General features: G+C 51.9%; 1 protein-coding gene and 1 pseudogene across 1 annotated transcript; one reads left to right on the plus strand and one right to left on the minus strand.

Moving 5' to 3' along the window:
* Positions 1-3,885: 3,885 nt before the first annotated feature.
* LOC103058988 (olfactory receptor 52J3-like) lies at positions 3,886-4,890 on the minus strand. Its single transcript, XM_007444690.2, has one exon. The coding sequence runs from the start codon at positions 4,888-4,890 to the stop codon at positions 3,886-3,888; it is 1,005 nt and encodes a 334-aa protein (XP_007444752.2).
* Positions 4,891-11,826: 6,936 nt separating this feature from the next.
* On the plus strand, positions 11,827-12,782 carry LOC148216015 (olfactory receptor 52K2-like; annotated as a pseudogene).
* Positions 12,783-19,779: the final 6,997 nt, after the last annotated feature.

Here is a 19,779-nt window from a genome sequence, read left to right on the forward strand (position 1 = left end):
GCCCACCCTAACAGAATGTAATGCAGGCAGGTGAACTGGTAATGAGAGGAGGAGGAGGAGGAGGAGGAGGAGGAGGAGGAGGAGGAGGCAGCCACCATAAACTTCATGGAATCCCCCCAGATGCCTCAGGGTCCAGCTCAGCCACCTGGAAAGAGGCCTCCTGTTTTAGCTCGAGCCAAAGTCGAGGCCATGTTTGACCTGGCTGCGTCTTTCCATCTTCACGTACAGCCATGACACTCCTACTGGGACAGAAGAGCCCTGGCCACCTGTCTTCCCCTAGCATGACTGAGTCCCCAATGCTTGTAATGTTTTTTTGACAGAAAAATGTGTCCATCTACATTCCTCTTGGATTGCTGGCTGCTTCCTGTGACCATAATGCCTTCTTCTCTTCAGATCCTGGACCTGTCCATATAGCTCTGTTACTCCTGGTTGACAGAACTCCTCATCCTGGTACAGTACCTCTTTTGTCTTACAGCTCCTCGAAACTAAAACAATCCTTATTTACAGCACTTTATTACAAGCTTTGAACCTCGCACCTCTCCCAGCCAAAGTCAGAGATTGCAAACCTCCACTCTGTGCCTTGGCCGCGGTTCATCACAAGCCTTTGTGATACCTAGGCTGACTTTCTCAAAACTGGGCCACACCTGTGATTCTTGATGTTTTCCCTGTAAAGGATATCTCTCCCGGCTTTACGGATAGCATGTATCCCATCAATTTGATCAATAAAATTACTTTGGTTCTTTTCCATATCTCCTGAGGTGGGCTCTGGAGCTGCTCCTTTGATTTATCACTGCAGGTCTTGTCTTTGTGCTTCTGAAAGTGCCAACATCTGGGATTATAACAGAGTGTCATGCCTTTTGGGGAAGTCACTTATATGATCTGGGGGTGACTGCTCTAGCTACAATTTCTGACAGCCAATTTTTTGGTGTTAATCCTGTATCCATGCAGGTGAACCACCTGGTTCTGATTTTGCTTGATCTCTTGGCAGCTTTCAATACCATCGATCATGGCATCCTTCTGGACTGGCGACAGGACCTCTAACACCGCCAGCCAAGAACATGGGAGGAGCTGATGCCAAGCTTTAGGCTGGTGCAAATATTTCTACCCCATTTGTTGGAAGGGTGCTTTGGACATACAAAAGCGGAGGGTTAACTCAGCAGAGAGAATCCATGTTTGAATGGGAGGGAGCCTCCTTGCAGACTTGCCCAGCAAACCACCTCTTCTGGGGTTCATGACAGAGATGGCGTTTAATGAATGCTAAGTCTAGGTACATGCAGTCCATCTGAAGGCGCTGGTGCATGGAAAGAGCGCAGCAGGATAGCGTGGATTAAAACGATGATGTGCAAAGACCAGAGGTGATCAAAGGAAGACAGATGGCTAAAGGGAGCAAGAGCCTGCCAGGACATGAACTTCCATGATCAAGAGCACTCACCAGTTTGGACACAGCATTCCATATTATGGTAGCCATACTCTACCTCCAAGAGGAATGTAGACTGAAATGTAAATAACACCTGTTAATTAAAGGGTTGTTGTTGGTTTTTTTGTTTGTCTGTTTGTGGTGCCTTTGCATCATTCTTGACTCCTGGTGACTGCCTGGACAAGTCCCTGCAGTTTTCTTGGCAAAATTTTAGAAGTGGTTTGCCCCAGCCTTCTTCTTCCTGGGGCTGAGGGAGAGGGACTGGCCCAAGGTCACCCAGCTGGCTTCATGCCTAAGGGATGAGTAGAACTCGCTGTCCCCCGGCTTCTAGCTTGGTGCCTTAACCACAACACCAAATGGGCTCTCTTAATACATACTAAGAGGGAAGAAATGATTGAAGAGGTGGAAGCAGTAGGAACCTTGGGGGAAAGCAGCTGTAAGATCCAAGAATTCACCATATTGCTACAGAGCTGACTTCAATAAGCTAAAGGAATTGGAAGGGAAAGTGCAGGAAGGTTGAAACTGAAAAGCAAACAAGGCCCAAAGAAAAGCAGAATACCAGGGAAAAGCCCTGGTATGGGAGGAGGGGGTCAGGGTGGCTAAGAGTCAGAATGAACTGAGGCGTGCAATGAATGCCAAGAAGGACAGAAAAGGGGCTGGGGACATGTGCAGGACAAGAAGAATATCAAGGAAGCAGTCTCCTGGTTGGAGAAGGTGGCAAGATGGCGACAGGCAACAGGAAGGAGCAAGAACTGCTTAATTCCTGTTTTGTATCTGTCTTTTAGCTAGCGGAAAAATTGGTCCCACCTCTCAGAAGGTGGGTTATGGGCAGCAGAAGATAAATGTAGGCCAAAATAGTCAAAGAAGCGGGGAGAGAGCCCCTAGCTGCTTGGAATGAATCCAGGCCTCTGGGACGGGGTGGATGACCTCCTAGGATGCTACAGGAATTGGCAAACCATGAACTAATCTTTGAGAACTCCTTTGGTACAGGAGAAGTGCCAGAAGACAGGAGAAAAGCCAACATTGTTCCAAACTTTTAAAAAGGGGGGAAAGTGGACCCAGGAAGCTACAGAACAGTCAGCTGGACCTCAGTACCTGGGAAAAGCCTAGCAAAGATAATCAAGCCATGGGTTGCAAACATTTAGAAAGAAACAAGGTAAATACTAGAAGCCAGCATGGATTTCTTGAAAACAGACCATGTCAGACAAATCTTAATGCTTTTTTTTTTACCAAGTGACTAGATTAGTAGACCAATGGAATGCTGTGGATGTAATATACCACCCAGAATCACTGGGAGTTGGGCAGCATATAAATTTAATAAATTAGTGGTGGTGGTGGTGGTGGTGATAGTGTAGAATCAAAACACAGGACACAAAGGCAAAACAATCAAGGCTTCCCTGCAGTGTTTATTAGGCAGTAGGCACTGGAGGGGGACCCAGCAGGGGTTAGTGGGAGACACTCCCCTGCAGGCAAAAGGGACGCCCTGATATTTACACAGTTCTACAAGAAGGGGAAGGGGAAAGAACGCACACGCGTACATGTTCCTATGATGACGCAGGCAGACCTAAGTGACAAGACTTCTCAAGGTACCTTCTGCCCCTGTTCTTCTCTGCTGTCTACACGGACAGGACAACTGCTATCTACAAGGAAAGCAACAGCGTCAGAGGGGAGGAAGCAAACTGTTCAGGGTGCCAACTGCCAGGAAGAAGGCCTCTTCCCTTACGCTGCTAGGGGGATGTTCGTGATAAGGAGTTTACACCAGCCTGGTTCACACCAGCTTCAAGGGTGCTGCACGTTCCTTTATGTTTCAGTTTTACGAAGGCGATCCCGTTCATCCGAGGCCTCTAAACACTTGCTTCTTTCGCCCAGGGATGTCTTTTCCTCACGGATAACGCACGAGATACGGCCAACGCATACTAATCTCACGGCATCATTCGTAACGCGGAGAAGTCAAAAACGGGAGAGAGCGAGCTCCTTGCCGTTGGAAGGAGGGCCTTTGTCCCCCGCTGCCAAGCCTGTGCCGTTGCCTTTGGAGAGCTCCACTCTCTCCTTCTAGCGGGACCCCCCTCCCAATTCGCACCTGTAAAATCGTAGACTTTGTCTTGCGGCAAGAGCTGTGGAGCTTCTCTGCAAATAAGACTGGTGCTCCTTACGCTTTTTGTTTCAGTCAGAAGGGAGAGGTTTATCTTTTACTGCGTATTTACTGCAAACATTTACCATTTTGGATTGGTCGGAGCTCTTCCATAAACAAGCTACTATTTCAGGCCTTTGTGAACTCCTCGGGCCTCAGAGTCAGCCCGTCAGCAGCCAGAGTCGGCGTCTGACATTCCCGTGTTGGAGCATTCAGTTAATTCAGTTAACGTCTCTTTCCACCCGAAGACAAAGCCACATCCGATTACGGGGTGGTGGGTGTTATTTCCTCCGCAGTAGACTGTGGGAAGCTGAGGCTGCTGCCTCACACCCTTCACCTACCTGAAGGCGGCGACTCTTTCACACGATCCAGAAGTCATTTCACGGGAGCCTGCCAACGTGAAGCCCTTGAGATGGAGCATTCGGAGCACTCGTACCCGGATCTCCCTGGTCCTCACTCCGTAAATGACTGGGTTGAGCATCGGGGGCAGAATGACATAGAGGTTGGCAACGAGGATGTGGGCAAAGTGGGGAATGTTGTGTCCAAAGCGGTGGGTGAGGAAGGAGAAGAAGGCCGGGGTGTAGAAGACAAAAATTACAGCAACGTGGGAGCCACAGGTGCCCAAGGACTTGAGCTGGGCCTCTTTGGAGGAGAGCCGAAAAACAGCCTGCAGGATCTTCATGTAGGAAATGGCAATCAGGATCAAGTCCAATACAAGAAAGGAAGCAACGAAAAGGCCATAGATAGCATTGATCCGGATGTCTGCGCAGGCCAGCTTGGCAATGCCCATGTGCTCACAATAGGTGTGGGCCATGTTGATGTGGGCTCTGCAGAAAGGCAGGCGTTTTGTCATAACCAAAATTGGCAACATAAGAATGGCAGGCTTTAGGATTATGCCCAGGGATATCCAGATTATTTGGTCTTGTGTCAGGATAGTGGAATACCTCAGAGGGTCACAGATGGCCACGTACCTGTCGAAGGCCATGGCCAGCAATACCGCAGACTCCATCCCTGTGAAAGTGTGGATGAAGAACATCTGGGCCAGGCAGGAATCAAAAGTGGTCTCCCCCAGGCCAAACCAGAAAATGGCCAGCATCTTGGGCAGGGTGGTCATGGAGAGACCCAGGTCTATGAAGGAGAGCAGGCAGAGGAAGTAGAACATGGGCTGGTGGAGGCTGGCTTCCGTCTTCACAACGAAGAGGATGGTGACGTTCCCCAGAAGAGCAACGAGGAACCCAGCACAGAAAGGGATGGAGAGCCATCCATGTACCTCCTCCAGCCCTGGGACACCCAGCAGGACAAACATGGGAGTGTAGAAATGGGTGCTGTTGGGGAGCCACATCCTTTCACAGGTGGGTTGCTAGGTGTTGTTCCCTCCTACAATCCATTTCATCTCTGCCTACAACAGCTACACAGTCACTGACCATTCAGTAAATCACACTGTCTTGGCTGGTCAAGAAATCCTGGTCTTCACTGAGTATTGCTACACAGATGCACACTGGACAAAGAATTGCTGGGTAGGGGCTTGCAGGCACGTCCAGGCAGAGAAGCAAGAGACAGCTAGGAGGCTTAGCTCCGGCCTTCGAGAGAGGGTGGCATTTATGCCATCTCCTTAAAAAGCTCAGAAATCCCTCCCACCCTGGCTGGAGTCTCAAAGGTGTGGAGACTAATTCCTGGCTGTTCTTTGTCCCAAATGGGCTCCGACCATCTGGAGAGGTTTCTATCAGGAGCTGGTAGCCTTTCTTCCAGACAAACAACGTAGGGAGTGTCCTACAGGTTTCCTTCCAGCCTCCTCAACACACACTGAACCAAACTGAGTGAACGGAGTGTTCGTGGAGGGCATATTGAGTCCCTACACCCAGTCGCGTAACCATGGTTAAGACTGACCCAGCTTAATGTGTGTGCAAGTACATTTTCTGGGTCTTTCTTCGCTCCCTCCTTCCTGCAGCCTCCCATTCTGGTCAAGTACAAACGTTTTAAAGCAACAGAAAAAAGCCCCAGATAATCAACCGATCACAGCCCCACCCATCAATCACCATCAAATAGCTTGGAATGAGAATCATCCCTCCCCAGGAGCTCCCCCAAAGAGCCAGGATTTAACTGCTTTACAGAAACCTCACAGGAAGGGCTGGCCCTGCAACTGGGGGAAGGCTGCTGCTTTACCTGTTGGGTGAAGACAAGTCATAAGTATTTTCTTCTCCTTAACTTTTTTCCTTAAGATTTGTGGCTATTTGCAAACGTCAAGGTTACCTTCTTGAGATGGGACAATTAACTGAAAGCACCTGGGCTGCCTTGCACAGGGCACACTTGTCTTGTCTTGCATGCACAAATGTTACTAATGGAAAGCATGCATGGGCCATGAAGGCTGATTCCCAAGAGAGGAGTGGTGGGAAAGTCAGTGGCAGGTTGGCGGCATATGATGGCCAAGTATTGGTGGCTGAAGAGTTGGCAAGCTGGAGAGCAGCTTGGAGACTGCTGAAAATCATCAGGGAGGATTCCAGGAAGGAAGGAAGGAAGTTGAAGACCCAGAGGAGGATCTTGAGGTGGTGGAAAATGGGGAGACATGAGGCTCCTATATTATTCTTCCTTGTCACACTCCCTAATGGTTGCATCCTGGTAATGCTAGGGACCCTGTAAAGATTGGGCAAGCAAAGAGGGAAGGTTAGTTGCTGGGGCAAGGAGTCCCAGAGGAAGGGGACAAGGAAGGGAGAGGAAGAGCGGGGAGGCAAAGGAACAATCCTTGGAAGGTCTCAGTGGGGTGAGAAGCAGGGAGAGACCTCTAGTTTTCTCACAGACGGTGCTTTGCAAGAGTCCGAGTCCTGATTACTTAACTAGACAGCGGGGTGCTGAAGTGGACAAACACCCAGAAGCTTAAACTGAAAGAAGAGAGATCCAGGAGGACAGAGAGTAAGAAAACATTTTTTCTGTATCACAGTGTTTTTAGAGGCTATAAAAAAATAAACCCACCAGAAAAGGACCTTAGGAAATCCTCCAGACTGAGTCCCAAAAAGAAATTCCATGGCACTCCTCATGCCTCTTGGTTGTGTATTTATGAGGCTGCCTTTGCCACAGCTTCTTGTGACCCAGGACCCTTGGAAACCAATGCCAGCAGTAAGGAGGAGGAGGAGGAGGAGGAGGAGGAGGAGGAGGAGGATCATCAGCCCCTGGGCCAACTGCCAGTGGTTCCTCCACCTGGAACCTGCAGCTTCTTCCATAAAATCCAGAAATATGGCTCTGACTCCCACTCCAGTGGGTTGACTTAATGATCAAATGGTAACCCAGGAGACAGGGTTACCTAACGAGGTGGAGTATCCCCCTTGAGGGCCCCCATTTCTCCTCAGGCTCCACCACCTGTCTAAGTCCTCTCAAGACTGTGGGAAAGAGAGCTATTCCTTTAAGGACGGTGGTGCTATGGAAGGATTCTCCTGGCCAGACTGTGATTCCTGTTAGTTGCTCCAGAATGTGGTTGAATTCTCTTTAGCTGCAAGGTTGCTTTCTTTGCTCCTGGGCCATCATCTTGGCTCCGTGCTGTACTCTAGCCTCATAAATCCATGGTTCAATTCATCTTGAACCCATGTACTCCAGGTTGCTTCACCCATCCTCTGTCTCCTGCTGGAGCCATCACTCAACGGGTTGGTAGAAGCCCTGAAGAAGCAGGACAGAGTTCTACAAGTACAGGAAAGACCTAAGTCAGAATCAGGCAGAGAAATTCCTCCATTCCCCCCCCCCCCTGTTCTTGTATGATCTGAAAAAAAAGAATTTGCTTTGCAAATTTGGACTGAAGACCGGGTCTGCACAATATGGCACACTGGGCTGACGTGGGTTTAGCTAGTACACTGCACACAACACACAGTGCTCTTGGCATGTTGTGAGAACTCAGCTGCAGTGGGGGTGGGGTTGTTACAAACAAAGGCCTGCCAGATCCCTTTCTGAGCCCCTGGTCTGATTTCCAGGAGGTCGAGGGCGGCAGGCGAAGGAGTCTTATCAGGCAGGCAGCTAGACTGATTCCCCCCTTGTCTACAGTCTGCAGGGGGCTGAAGAGGAGATCCCCCTGCCCCAGGACTCAGCTTTGAATGAATAGTTCTAGTTTTCCCTTTTCTCCGGGTTACCAAGCCAAGGCTACCGCTGACCCAACTAATCAAACCTACTGACCACAATCCCTTCCTTCTGTTTCATGCTGGAAGAAATGAGACTGCCAGAAGGAGCCTGGGAAGAATAGCAAGGGACTATGAGGAGCTAAGCAGGAAGGCAAAGGGGTTTGGAACTTCGGTGGTCTGTTCATCCATGCTGGCAACTGAAGGTCGTGGCCTGGGAAGGGAATGGAGAGTTCTGGAAGTGACCCCTGGACGAAAGGATGGTGTCGTCAAGAAAACTTTGGATTCTTGGACCACGGTCTACAATATTTACAGAAGGGCTTCTGGCACCTCACACAGATTGGGAATAACATGTTTGGAAGGCAGGGAGAAGTGAAGCTAGCCATATTAGCAAAGACTTTTACATCTGGGCTTTCAAGGAGATAGAACCAACACCTCCCATCTCCACTTCAATGAGCTCAGACGCTTCCCTTCATTACTCCTTAATATTTATGTCATTGGCTAGTTGAATCTCGTCGGAGTGCCTTCCCATTCGCACATCTGGATGCTCCCCCCTCAGTGGTACTGTGGGCAGATTTCATTCTATTCCTTATCAAGAACCTTTATGTATCTGCTCTGACTCTGAAATTGAAACAGCAGGGCACGGACCTCTGAACGGCCCTTATTTACCGCCCTTGGAGGGCAGAGGCAATATCCCCTCTTACTGTAAACCATCCAGACGGCTCTCTCATGGCAATTGTGTGCTACCTACTGAATAACCGGGATCGGGGAATCTCTAGAACCGCAGCCGGATTTTCTAATTACAGCCATGACAATCTGAAGCTTCTGGACTCGATTGTTCTCCCAAGTGTGCTTAGCTCAGGGATGAAGGGGATTTTAATGCGCATTTGTTTTATGCATCTTTTGCTTTTGCTCTTGTCTTAATTCGTGTGCACTTGGTCTGTCGCCATACTGTATATTGAACAGATCCCCTGTGACACTCCATGGACGCAAAAGTTGGACTTTAAAGAAGCAGGATAGGAAGAGTATTGACGCCTTTGAACTTTGGGGTTGGAGAAGACTCCTGAGAAGACCACGGGCAGCCAAGAAAACACTGATGGATCACTGAACAAATCAACTCAGAGTTCTCCCTCGAGGCACAAATGACCAGGCTCAAATTATTCTACTTCGTATCCTACACACTACATGAAGGAGAACAGTTTAGGGATAGATCCTCATGGAGAGAATTTATCTATGTGGTTGCTAGGAGCTGAAAACATTAGTATGGCACGTAATGAAAACTGAGAGTGCCAGTTTGGTGTAGCGGTTAAGGCACCAGGCGAGAAACCGGGAGACTGTAAGTTCTAGTCCCTTCTTAGACATAATGCCAGCTGGGTGACCTTGGGCCAGTCCCTCTCCCTCAGCCCTAGGAAGAAGAAGGCCAGGTCTAACCGCTTCCAAAAAACCTTGCCAAGAAAACGGCAGGGACTTGTCCAGGTGGCTGCCAGGAGTCAAAACACTGCCTTGAAGGCATACACACAAAATCACACAAAACCTAATTCTGCATCTGGATTTGGTTCCCTTCCCTTCCCTCAACTCTTCTCCAGCGACTGCCATGGTGTGCAGGTGTGGGTAGAAGTGCACTAGTGGTGGAAACCAGAGAAACAACCCCCCTCCAGGCAAGTTGGCACCAAGAACAATCTTGCCTCAGATATTCTTGAGGGGGGAGGGGGGCATTTAAACCTCTTAATAACGTTGCCTTGTCTAGCTGATCCAAGGACCTTTGTACGTTCTTCACTGCACAGCGTACGTTCGATTATAATGTAGCCTATTGCAGGGAATTAAGAAATCTTTTGGTCATAGATTTAGTATTTGTTCCAGCCTCAAACTTTCTAGGTTGTTGCTGCAGACATATTGTTCTTTTGTTAAGTAAGCCAGGACAGGAGCGCCACAGGGATCTGATGCTGCTTCCAACATGGTGCCTGCATGTGTGTAGGCACGGGAGAGCCCCAGGCAGTAGATGGCTAGGTCCACCACTCTGTTTCCTGCAGCACCTTTTTCCACATCAAAGGAGATGGAGGAGAAGGAATCTCGTCTACTTCAGGGATCAAGCTGCACCAAAGCAGACAACGCCAGCCTTTTCTCTTGCAGGCACCGGCCCATTTCCTGAGGCTCCCCTCCCTTAGCTGTAAGCCACAACTCTCCAAGTGGCATTTACAGAACCTGCCACTCCAGATATCTTGGAATGGGAAGGGCTGGGGGCTAAACTGGATCCTTCTGCAGGCAAAGCAGGGGGCCTCCTGCACCTGAGGAACTTTGTATTCCACCCCATCCTAGGGGTTCTACTACTGTTTGGAGAAAACTGCCCTGGAAGCCTTCCTGAGGGTCAGGCAGGTTCGAATGACTCAGGGGTTCACATGATGCCTTTAGATTTCGGGCCCAGAAGTAGGATGGGGTCAAAACTGGGCCAGTATCAGCCCCTTCTGATTCATCTTTAAGTCTGAGATGGGGTGGTAGAACTTCCTACAACGGAAGTCCAAGTGAAGCCTGGCTCAAGAAAGAAAGTGTGAAGATATATTTCTTCCATTCCCTGAAGAAGGTTTAAAGGATCTTTCCTGGGATCTTTTTACTCCTCCCTCAGTAGATGACTTTTTAGTCCTCCCTCGGGGTTCTTCATGGGTGAATTTAGGACACAGATGTTGGCAATGGTAATGTGGACCCTGCAAGCAGCCCCATGCCAAAGTGGTGGGTGAGAAAAGAAACAAATGCTGGATTATACAATCTCAACATCAGACATAGGGGAGCCACAGGGGCTGAGCAATTCGATTCATGCCTCTTTGGAAGGAAGCTAGAATGGTGTCCAGAGGCTCATGATGCAGGATACAGTGGAGAAGAGGAAATCCAGACTTCTCATTAGAAAAGACCCAGTCAAGCTGCAGAGGAGAGCATCTGCACCCAGGGCCATGAGCTCACACTGAGGTGACCAGTGACATCCCTACAGTAAGGGAGCTGCATGAATAGAAAAAGGCACATGACCACAATCCTTCAGATCAAAAGGGACAAGTCCACCTCAGAAATGGCGCTTTTTAAATTGGAAAAAGCCATTCAAGAGCACCCCAAAATCTTGGTAAGTTACACTCATTGAATCCCTGGCCTCTTCCTGCACCCCTTATACAACCAGCCGAAGTGTTTTGTCTGGTAATGTTTTCCTTACACAAAAGCACCGTCCCCAGAAGGAACTAATCTGAGGGATGAAATTAGGGGCCATCCATGGAGGATGGCAATCAACCCCCTCCCCATCCCAAATGCATGGGGCAGTCCCTGTGAGACCGAGAACTCTGGATTAAAGGACCCGTGGCTGCAGTCCGCTTCAGGGCGCTTCTGATGATGCTCAGTTCTTAGCTCCTGGGAAGACTCTCTTGGCCTCCTCCTTCCTGAGAAAAGGGCCCCAAGAAGCCCCCTCCTTGCCAAGGATCCTGGCTATGTGATGCAGTTGTAGGCTGATTCTTTCTCTCTGTGAGGTTATACGTGGCCAATCTCAGCAGGTGGTGCAATTCCGTTGGGATCTGTTTTTCACTCTGAGCAGGTGGTGCAACTGTGCTGGGATGTGGTCTTCCCTCGGAGCAGGACTTATATACCTCATGGACCTAGAAGCTGCTTCTCCTTTTCTCTCCATGCAGCTGGTTGGGCTGGAAGCACAAGGAGGTTTCTTCCTGACACAGGAGCAGGTAAAGGGTTGGGGAGGGCAGGGGAGGGCATCACAATTGTCTTTGTAGTGCATGATCCTCAGGCTCATAATGGGAGGGGGGAGTTGAGAGGGACCTTGTTTACCAGTCTTGGGGTGAGTTCATGAGAAAGGGGAGTCTTCTCGCACGACCGTCTCTGGTCTACAGTCCCTCTGGCAGCTGCATGAGGTTCTCCTAGAACTCTTCCCTACGTAGGTGAGTGGGAAGGAGCAGAGATGTAATGAGACCCTCCCAACCACGGGCAACGAGTCTCTCTCAGGATAAAGATCCACTGTCTGATGAAGGATCATGCCCTCCTATTCTTTTGTCAGTGGTGAAGGACTGGGTGGCACCAACAGGATCGGTCCATGCTTGGCCTCTTCTTGATGGATGAACAATGTGTGGAAATCCTTCTGTTTCCTTTCAGGATCTGAGAGCTGTCATGTGGTAGAGTTGAATGGTCCCACCACCGATCGGAGCATGTCATCCCCAAATTGGACCACGCTCCACCCTTCCTCCTTTATTCTTCTTGGGATCCCAGGCCTGCAAGATTTTCATATCTGGATCTCCATCCCCTTCTGCTCCATCTATGTAATCGCCCTTTTGGGGAACTGCTTTCTTCTGGGGGTTATCAAGAGTGAGCCAAGCCTCCATGAGCCCATGTACTTGTTCCTCTGCATGGTGGCTGTTGCAGATCTCATTGTCTCCACCTCCACTGTACCCAAAATGCTCAGCATTTTCTGGTTTCAGGATAGGAGCATCCATCCTGATGCCTGTTTAGCCCAAATGTTCTTGATCCATTCCGTTTCCATCATGGAATCTGGATTCTTTGCCGCCATGGCCTTTGATCGCTATGTGGCAATATGCAACCCACTGAGGCACTCTGCCATCTTGACCACCCGTGTCATCGCTAAGGTGGCTTGGCAGTTTTGATCCGAGTGACTGTCCTCCTCTGCCCCCATCCCTTTCTCCTCAAGTGGCTCCCATTTTGCAGGGGCAATACCATCGCTCACACCTACTGTGAGTTCATGTCCCTAGTGAAACTGGCATGTGCTGACACTCGGCTTGCCAACGTTTTCAGCTTGATTGTGGCCTTTCTAACAGGTGGCCTGGATTTAATCTTCATCATGACATCCTACATCTTGATTCTCCAGGCAGTGTTCAGGCTTCCCTCCAAGGAGGCACGTATCAAATCTCTTGGCACTTGTGGGTCTCACTTCTGTGTGATCTCGATATTGTACACTCCAGCATTTTTCTCCTTTCTTACTCACCGATTTGGCCACAGGATTGCTCCCAGTGTCCACATCATCGTTGCCAACCTCTATATCCTGGTTCCACCCATGATGAATCCCATCATCTATGGTGCAAGGACAAAAAAGATCCGGGAAAGCGTCCTTCAGATCTTCTGGATCTCATTTTCAGGAAATGGAAAGTAATGTTTTGCCTGTCTTTTTAGGATTCCTGGAGTCCTAAAACAGTAATCCTAAGATTACTATTAGTGTCCTAGGATAAGTATACACTTATTAGCAGCAGTTGTTTAGAAGGGTAGTGAATTTGGAGGCAACTGAGGGTACCAACTTTACCAGTTCTCACCAGGAGGCTGCTGGTCCCCAGGAAATCCTCCCCACTGCTGACAATTCTACTCCCTTCTCCAAGATAGGTTGTTACAGCTTTTCTCCAGGCAAGGAAATGGAAGAGGGGAACTTGTAGAGGAGAAAGACAGACTGAACTTTCTGGGTTGCTAAAGCTTTCTTGAAGAACACTTCTAAACCAGTAGCAAAGGTTTTCTCCTCCTTAATACCCAAAAAGGGAAACCCTAACTTAGTTAAGGCAGGGGCCCCTTGATACTGGCTTCTGGGAGATGAGGGTGGAAGGGGCCTCTCGCCCTCCTGTCCTAGCTTGGAATCTCCCCAGTGCCCACCATGGGACACGGACAGCTAGACCTGCTGGGCCAAGGGGCTGATCCAACCATTGCTGTCTTTAACCTCACAGTTCACAGAAAATGGCCTGGGAGATGAGGCAACTTGGGGGAGAAAAACATTATGACCACCCCCATCCTGATCCTGTCAGAGATCATCTGCAAGGGTGATCAATGCCATCTCGTTACTATATCCTTGCAACGGAGAATTCCAGCTGAATTTTAGGATGTTTAAACTTGGAAGCAAATCAATAATACAGAATTATTTTGTTACTCTTCTGGAGCATTCTAGTCCATCTAGGGTCACAACGTATGCCAATTGTCAAGAATTGTCTTCTGTTTTTACACCTTCTCCAATTCACCTCTAATCTGGGACAGGAGGACAGGAATTTAGAAGTTATTAAAATATATCTCCATGATTTGTAGTTGGCTGCATGAATTTTTGCTTCCCAATTCTTCAGTAATACCCAAACTCATAGAATCATGATGTTGTAGAATTGGGAGGGGCCATTTAGGTCACTGAGTCCAGCTAAGGGGTTTTTCCTCCCCAGCTAAATGTAAGGTCTAAAATGCACAAATGTATAGGGAACTAGACAACCCTGTGACCAGAATGAACATTAAATTTTAGGCTGCCTGTATTTTTTTTTTTACCCCAGTGCTGGATGGTCCCATGATCATCTAAGAAGAGTATATATCATAAATAGAAAAATAATTGTAGTGGCAAACGAACTTCAATAATTAGTCAATATTTACTTACCTAAATAGATAAACAGAATGACCACGGGCGGGCAAAAAAGCAGAGGGAGCAGGAGTGACTTCCGACTTCCTGCCGGCTTCCCCACTGACTTTGCTTGTGAGAAGCTGGCAAGGAGCGGCAGAAATCACAATCATGTGACGGTGGGGATGCTGCAATGGCCACAACTTTGCGAATAAATCTGGTGTGAACCTCATGGAAATTTCAATTCCACAGGAGTAATGGGTCCTGGATTCTTTATCCATTCTTTAAGTTAGCAGATTTTAGCTACCTTGATTCAAAAATGGCTGCAGTATAATGCACCGTTTGGGCTAATTTGAGGGTACAAACAGACAGACAGATAAACCCAATGAGAGTTTTAGTAGTATATAAATGATCTTTCTTTGGGTGGGTGGGAGCGAAGAGACTGTGAACCCAGGATTGCAGTTCTACTAAACTGATACCGGAAAATAGTTTGAAGGCGTTTTTTTTTTTTATCATGACCTGTTAATCAGCCACAGAAAGTTCTAGTTCTTTCCTTTCTATCTCCAGGTTGTTGAAGAACATAAGTATCCCATAAATGATTTAGTTAACCTCTTTAATTCTTGCCAGGACACCCCGTGAGACATGAAGAAATGGCTAATGAGAGCAAGATCTCCATGTTCCTTGACCTTTGTGTTGATTTATTGATGGACGAGGTACCATCAAGTTGGTTAGCGACCACATTTCTCCAGGATGATTTGCCCTCAGCCCAGCCTTTAGGCCTCTTTTTGTCAGAACCTGCATCACCCAACTGTTGTTGTTTTCCATTGTATTGCATTCGTTGGGAGTTGGATTGATTTGTTTCTGCTGTGAGATTTGCCCCGTTCGACAGAGAAACTCTCGTGACACGTGTGGTTCACAAAGAAGGTTTACTCATGCGTAACGTAGTAGTCACAAGCAAAGCCAGGACTGGCTTGGTACAATTGCATCACTTGTTATATTCCCCCCTTCCCGCGCTTTTTCCCGCCTCGTGATCGCGTTGCGGCTGTGGGCAATTAGGCCCCCCAATGTCCCCCCTGATCGTTCATGATGGCAGGGTCGGTCAGAGTCCATTGTCCTTGATTGCCAGTCCCCCTCCGGCTGGGTTGGCCCCTCCCTGCTACGTGCAGACCCGCGGGTTCTGTGCTGCGTTGCGATCTTGTTTCGCTGCCCTGCGGCCCCGTTCCTTGCTTGCTCGCGCCGTTATCAGTTCGTAATTAAAAGCTTCCGCTGCGGTTTTCCTGTTTAGCTGGCCGCAGGTGGCTCGTTAATTAGCGGCGCTTTCGGTTCCTCTTTTCCCCGCTAGCTACCGCCGGTGGATTCCGCGTGGTCTGGTTGCGAGCTTCCCTGCAGCCCCGTGCTTCCCTGAAACCTCGTGCTGACCGAACCTGACATGCCGCCCCCCTGACGACAACTCCCCCCCTCGGTCCTATTTCGGCTTCCCGGGGTATTTACTGTAAAAGTCCCGCACTAGGTCCGGCGCCCTTATGTGGGCTTTACTCACCCATTCGCTGTGGGACTTGGGGAAATGTTTCCATTGCACTAGGAGCTGGGTCTGCCCCTTGTGCCTCCGGGCGTCCAGTATCCGGTTGATTTCGAAATGCTGCTCCCCCCCGACCATGATGGGTGGTGGTACTCCCTCCGCCTTGTGCCAGGCGTTCCCCGGCTGGTGCAACTTTAGCAGGCTGCAATGGAACACCGGGTGGATCTTCCCGAGGCTTTTCGGGAGCGTCAGCCTGACGGTCACCGGATTGATGATCTCCGAAATGGGGAACGGCCCCACAAACCTCGGGCTGAGTTTTTTCGATGCCTGGTGCGTCTTTAGGTTTTTGGTTGACAGATACACCTGGTCCCCCACTTTCCACTTTTCCTCGGGGAGCCTCTTGCGGTCCGCGTGCTTCTTGTAGTCGGCTTTGGCTCTTTGCAATGCCGCGTGCGCCGCTCGCCGGGTCTCGTCGATTTGGGCGAACCAGGCGTCCAGGGAGTTGATCTGGGATTCCGGCTGAGGCAGCTCCGGCATGGGGACGAATTCTCTCCCGGTGGCTACTTTGAACGGAGAGAACCCGGTGCTCTTGTGGACGGCGTTGTTGTATGCCACCTCCGCGAATGGTAGTAGCTCCGCCCAATCGTCCTGTTGGTGCCCCACGTAGCAGCGCAGGTACTGTTCGAGCCCCCCGTTCAGGCGTTCCGTGGCTCCGTCCGTCTGCGGGTGCGCCGCGGAGGATAGGGCTTGTTTCGTCCCCACCCGCTTCAGGAACTCCCGCCAGAACCGCGCGATGAAGTTGCCGCCCCGATCGCTGACGATACGTCGAGGTGCGCCGTGGAGTCGGTAGACATGTTGCACGAACAGTTTCGCCAGCCCCTCGGCCGTGGGGACTCGCCGGCACGCTACAAAGTGCGCTTGTTTGGAGAATAAGTCCGTGACCACCCAAATGGCGGTCTTCCCCTTACTCTCCGGGAGCTCCACTATGAAGTCCATGGCGACCTCTTGCCAAGGGCCGTCGGGTTCCGCTACCGGCTGGAGTAGGCCTCTAGGTTTGCCTTTGGCTCCTTTCGCCGTTGCGCACACCGGGCAACCCCCTGAGTACGCCTCCACGTCCTTCCGGAGCGTGGGCCACCAAAACTGCCGCCGGATTAAGTGGAGTGTCTTTACGAAGCCGTAATGCCCCGCGCTCCGGCTGTCGTGGGCTCTCTCCATGACCTCCCGTCGGCAACCCTCGGGCACGTACAGCTTTCCTTCGTGCCACCACAACCCCTCTTGGCCGGTTAGCGCCTCTCGGTTCTGCTTGAGCCAACCGTCCCGCTCCGCTGCCTCCGCGAACCCTTGCCTTACTTCAGACGCCGCGTCCCGTCGCTCCCCCTTGGTCTGGCTTCGGGTCACCGCCTTTGCAGCCAGCCTGCTGGCGGGGATGACGGAGTCCACGATCTCCTCCCGTAGGCTGGCGTGTTGGGGCATGCGAGACAGTCCATCCGCTAAGAAGTTGCGCTTCCCGGGGATGTGTTTCAGTGTGAACCAGAACCTCCCGAAGTATTGGGACCACCGTGCCTGTTTGGGGGATAGCTTACGCGGGGTCTTCAGGGCCTCGAGGTTCTTATGGTCCGTCCACACCTCGAACGGTTCAGTTGCCCCCTCCAGTAGATGCCTCCACGTGGCCAGCGCCCACTTGACCGTGTACGCCTCTTTCTCCCACACCATCCACCTCCTCTCCGTCTCGGTGAATTTGCGGGAGGCGTAGGCGCACGGGTGGATGGCCCCCTCCGGGCTGGGTTGGAGCAGGACTGCTCCCGTTGCCACGTCTGATGCATCCACTTGGATTATAAACCGCCGGTCTGGGTCGGGATGGCGCAGGATCGGCTCCGCGGTGAACCGCTGTTTTAGTTCCTCAAACGCCCCCTGGCATTCTGCAGTCCACGCGAGTGCCATGCTGGGCTTGGGGGTTTCCCAGTGCCCTTGGTTTTTAGCAGGTCGGTTAGGGGAAGGGCGATTTGGGCGAAGTTCGGGATGAACTGACGATAGAAGTTCGCAAACCCTAGGAAGCTTTGGAGTTGCCTCCGGGTTCGCGGCGCTTCCCAGCCCAGGACATCCCTTACTTTCGCCGGGTCCATCTCAATTCCCCGGCTGGATATTCGGTAGCCGAGGTAGTCTAGTTGCTCTCGATGGAACTCGCATTTTGAGAGCTTTGCGTACAGCTGTGCCTTCAGCAGTCTCTGGAGCACCGTGCGCACCAGGCTCACGTGCTCCGCCAGGGTCTCGGTGTAGATGAGGATGTCGTCCAGGTAGACCAGGACGCCCCGGTAGAGTAGGTCGTGCAGCACCTCATTAATTAGCTGCATAAATACCCCCGGGGCCCCTTTTAATCCGAACGGCATCACGGAAAACTGGTAGCTTCCGAGCGGGGTGTTGAACGCCGTCTTCCACTCATCTTTTGCGCGGATCCTAACTCTGAAGTAGGCTTCGCGCAAGTCCAGTTTTGTGAACACCCAACCCTTCGACAGATGCGACATCAAGTCCTTCATCAGGGGGAGGGGGTATTTGTACTCCGTGCTGATTGCGTTCAGCCCCCGGTAGTCTACGCACATACGGAGCGAGCCGTCCTTCTTCTCCCGGAATAACACCGGGGCCGCTAATGGTGACTTCGCGGGTTGGATGAATCCCCGTGCTAGGTTCTTGTCTATGAACTCGCGCAGGGCTCCCATCTCCCTCCTCGACAGGGAGTACATTTTTGGCTTAGGCAGGGTCGCTCCTGGCTCTAGCTCGATGGCGCAATCACTGGGCCGGTGTGGTGGGAGCTGGTCAGACTCCTTCTCCCCGAACGCTGCCGCCAGGTCTCGATACTGCCTCGGGATTCCGCCGCCCGTCGGGGGTTCCCCGGGTCCGGCCCCTCGCTTTGCGGTTGCCTCGCCAGTCGCCGCTGCCTCCCCTCGCCTCGGGATCGTGGCGGTTCTCCGGGGTCCCGGCGCTGCTGCTGCTGCTGCTGTTGCTGTCGCCGCCCGGGTCTCGGGCCCCATCTGCTCTCGTCCCGTCTCCCGGTGTCCCGGACCCTCCGCTTGTCCGCCGGTGGTTGCGGCTGCCTCCGTCTCCGCGGCTCGGTCCCCTCTGCTCTCGCCCCTCGCCGGTCTGTCGACCCCGAACCGCACTGCCTCCGCCGTCCAGTCGACTCGTGGGTTCCGCCGCCGCAGCCACGCCAAGCCGAGTACCACCGCGTAGTCGGCCACCGGGACCACCACGAACCTCAGTTCTTCCCGGTGACTCCCGATCGTCATCTGGACCGGCTCGGTGTAATACTGAGCTGGTCCCCCCCCTGCCAGCGTGCCATCTAACTGGCTGAATGAAATGGGCTCCCGGAGGCGCCTCAGCTGTAGCCCGAGCCCCGAGACCACCGCTGGGTGCATCAAGCAGTGGGTGCAGCCCGAGTCCAGTAGCGCCCGTAGCTGCGCCTCCCTCCGGATCTCACCCCCGGACGTGTATCCTCACCCGGAACGGTGGGCAGTCCTCGTCTCCTATTGGGTCCGCGCGCCTCGACTCCCCTGCTCGCACTGGGACGCCGTTCAGTGCGAGCGCGCCTCGTTTCCCGCCGGCTCCGAGTCCTCTCCGGAGGATGCTGTCTCTGGGGTCGACCACCCCCCGCGTCCTTTCTCGGTCACCGCCGCCACTGCCCCCTTCCGCGGTCGGTCACCGGTCCTTTTCCCGTTCGCACGCGGGGTTTTGACTTCGGGCCGTGGTGGGGCGCCTTCCCGCTCCGTCGGGCACTGCGCCGCTCGGTGGCCTCTGCCTCCGCATCGGAAACACAGATTCGGGGCTCTGGTCGCCTCTCGCCTCCCGGTGGACTGCCGTCGACCGCTCCGTCTCTCCTCGGGGGCCCTCTCCCTCGGCCGGTCCCTCGTCTGGTCCCGTCGTCTTGTGCTCTGTTGGATCTGCCGCCACGCCGATTCCGCCGTTCCGGCCAGCCAGATCCAATCCTTCACTGTGGCCGGGTCGTCCCGCCCCAGTGCCCGTTCCAGGATCTCTGGGTTGAGTCCCCTCTTAAAATACTTCACCTTCAGGGACTCCGGCCAGTCCGCGAGCTTCTCGGCCAACCTCCGGAACTCCAGGGCATATTCCGATACCGATTTGCCCCGCTGCCTGAATTGTAGGATGTCGTCCTCCGCCCGCTTGGCGCTCAATGTGTCCTCGAATCTGTCCCGGAGCGCCTGCATGAAGTCCGGGAAACTCCGTAGTTCCGCCGCGTTGGCATCGTACAGCCCGATCACCCAGCTGGCG

Source organism: Python bivittatus, unplaced genomic scaffold (genome assembly GCF_059951505.1).
Source record: "Python bivittatus isolate LINGU-HERP-01145 unplaced genomic scaffold, Pbiv_v1 ctg000340_np1212, whole genome shotgun sequence".
In the NCBI taxonomy this organism is placed as follows: domain Eukaryota; kingdom Metazoa; phylum Chordata; class Lepidosauria; order Squamata; family Pythonidae; genus Python; species Python bivittatus.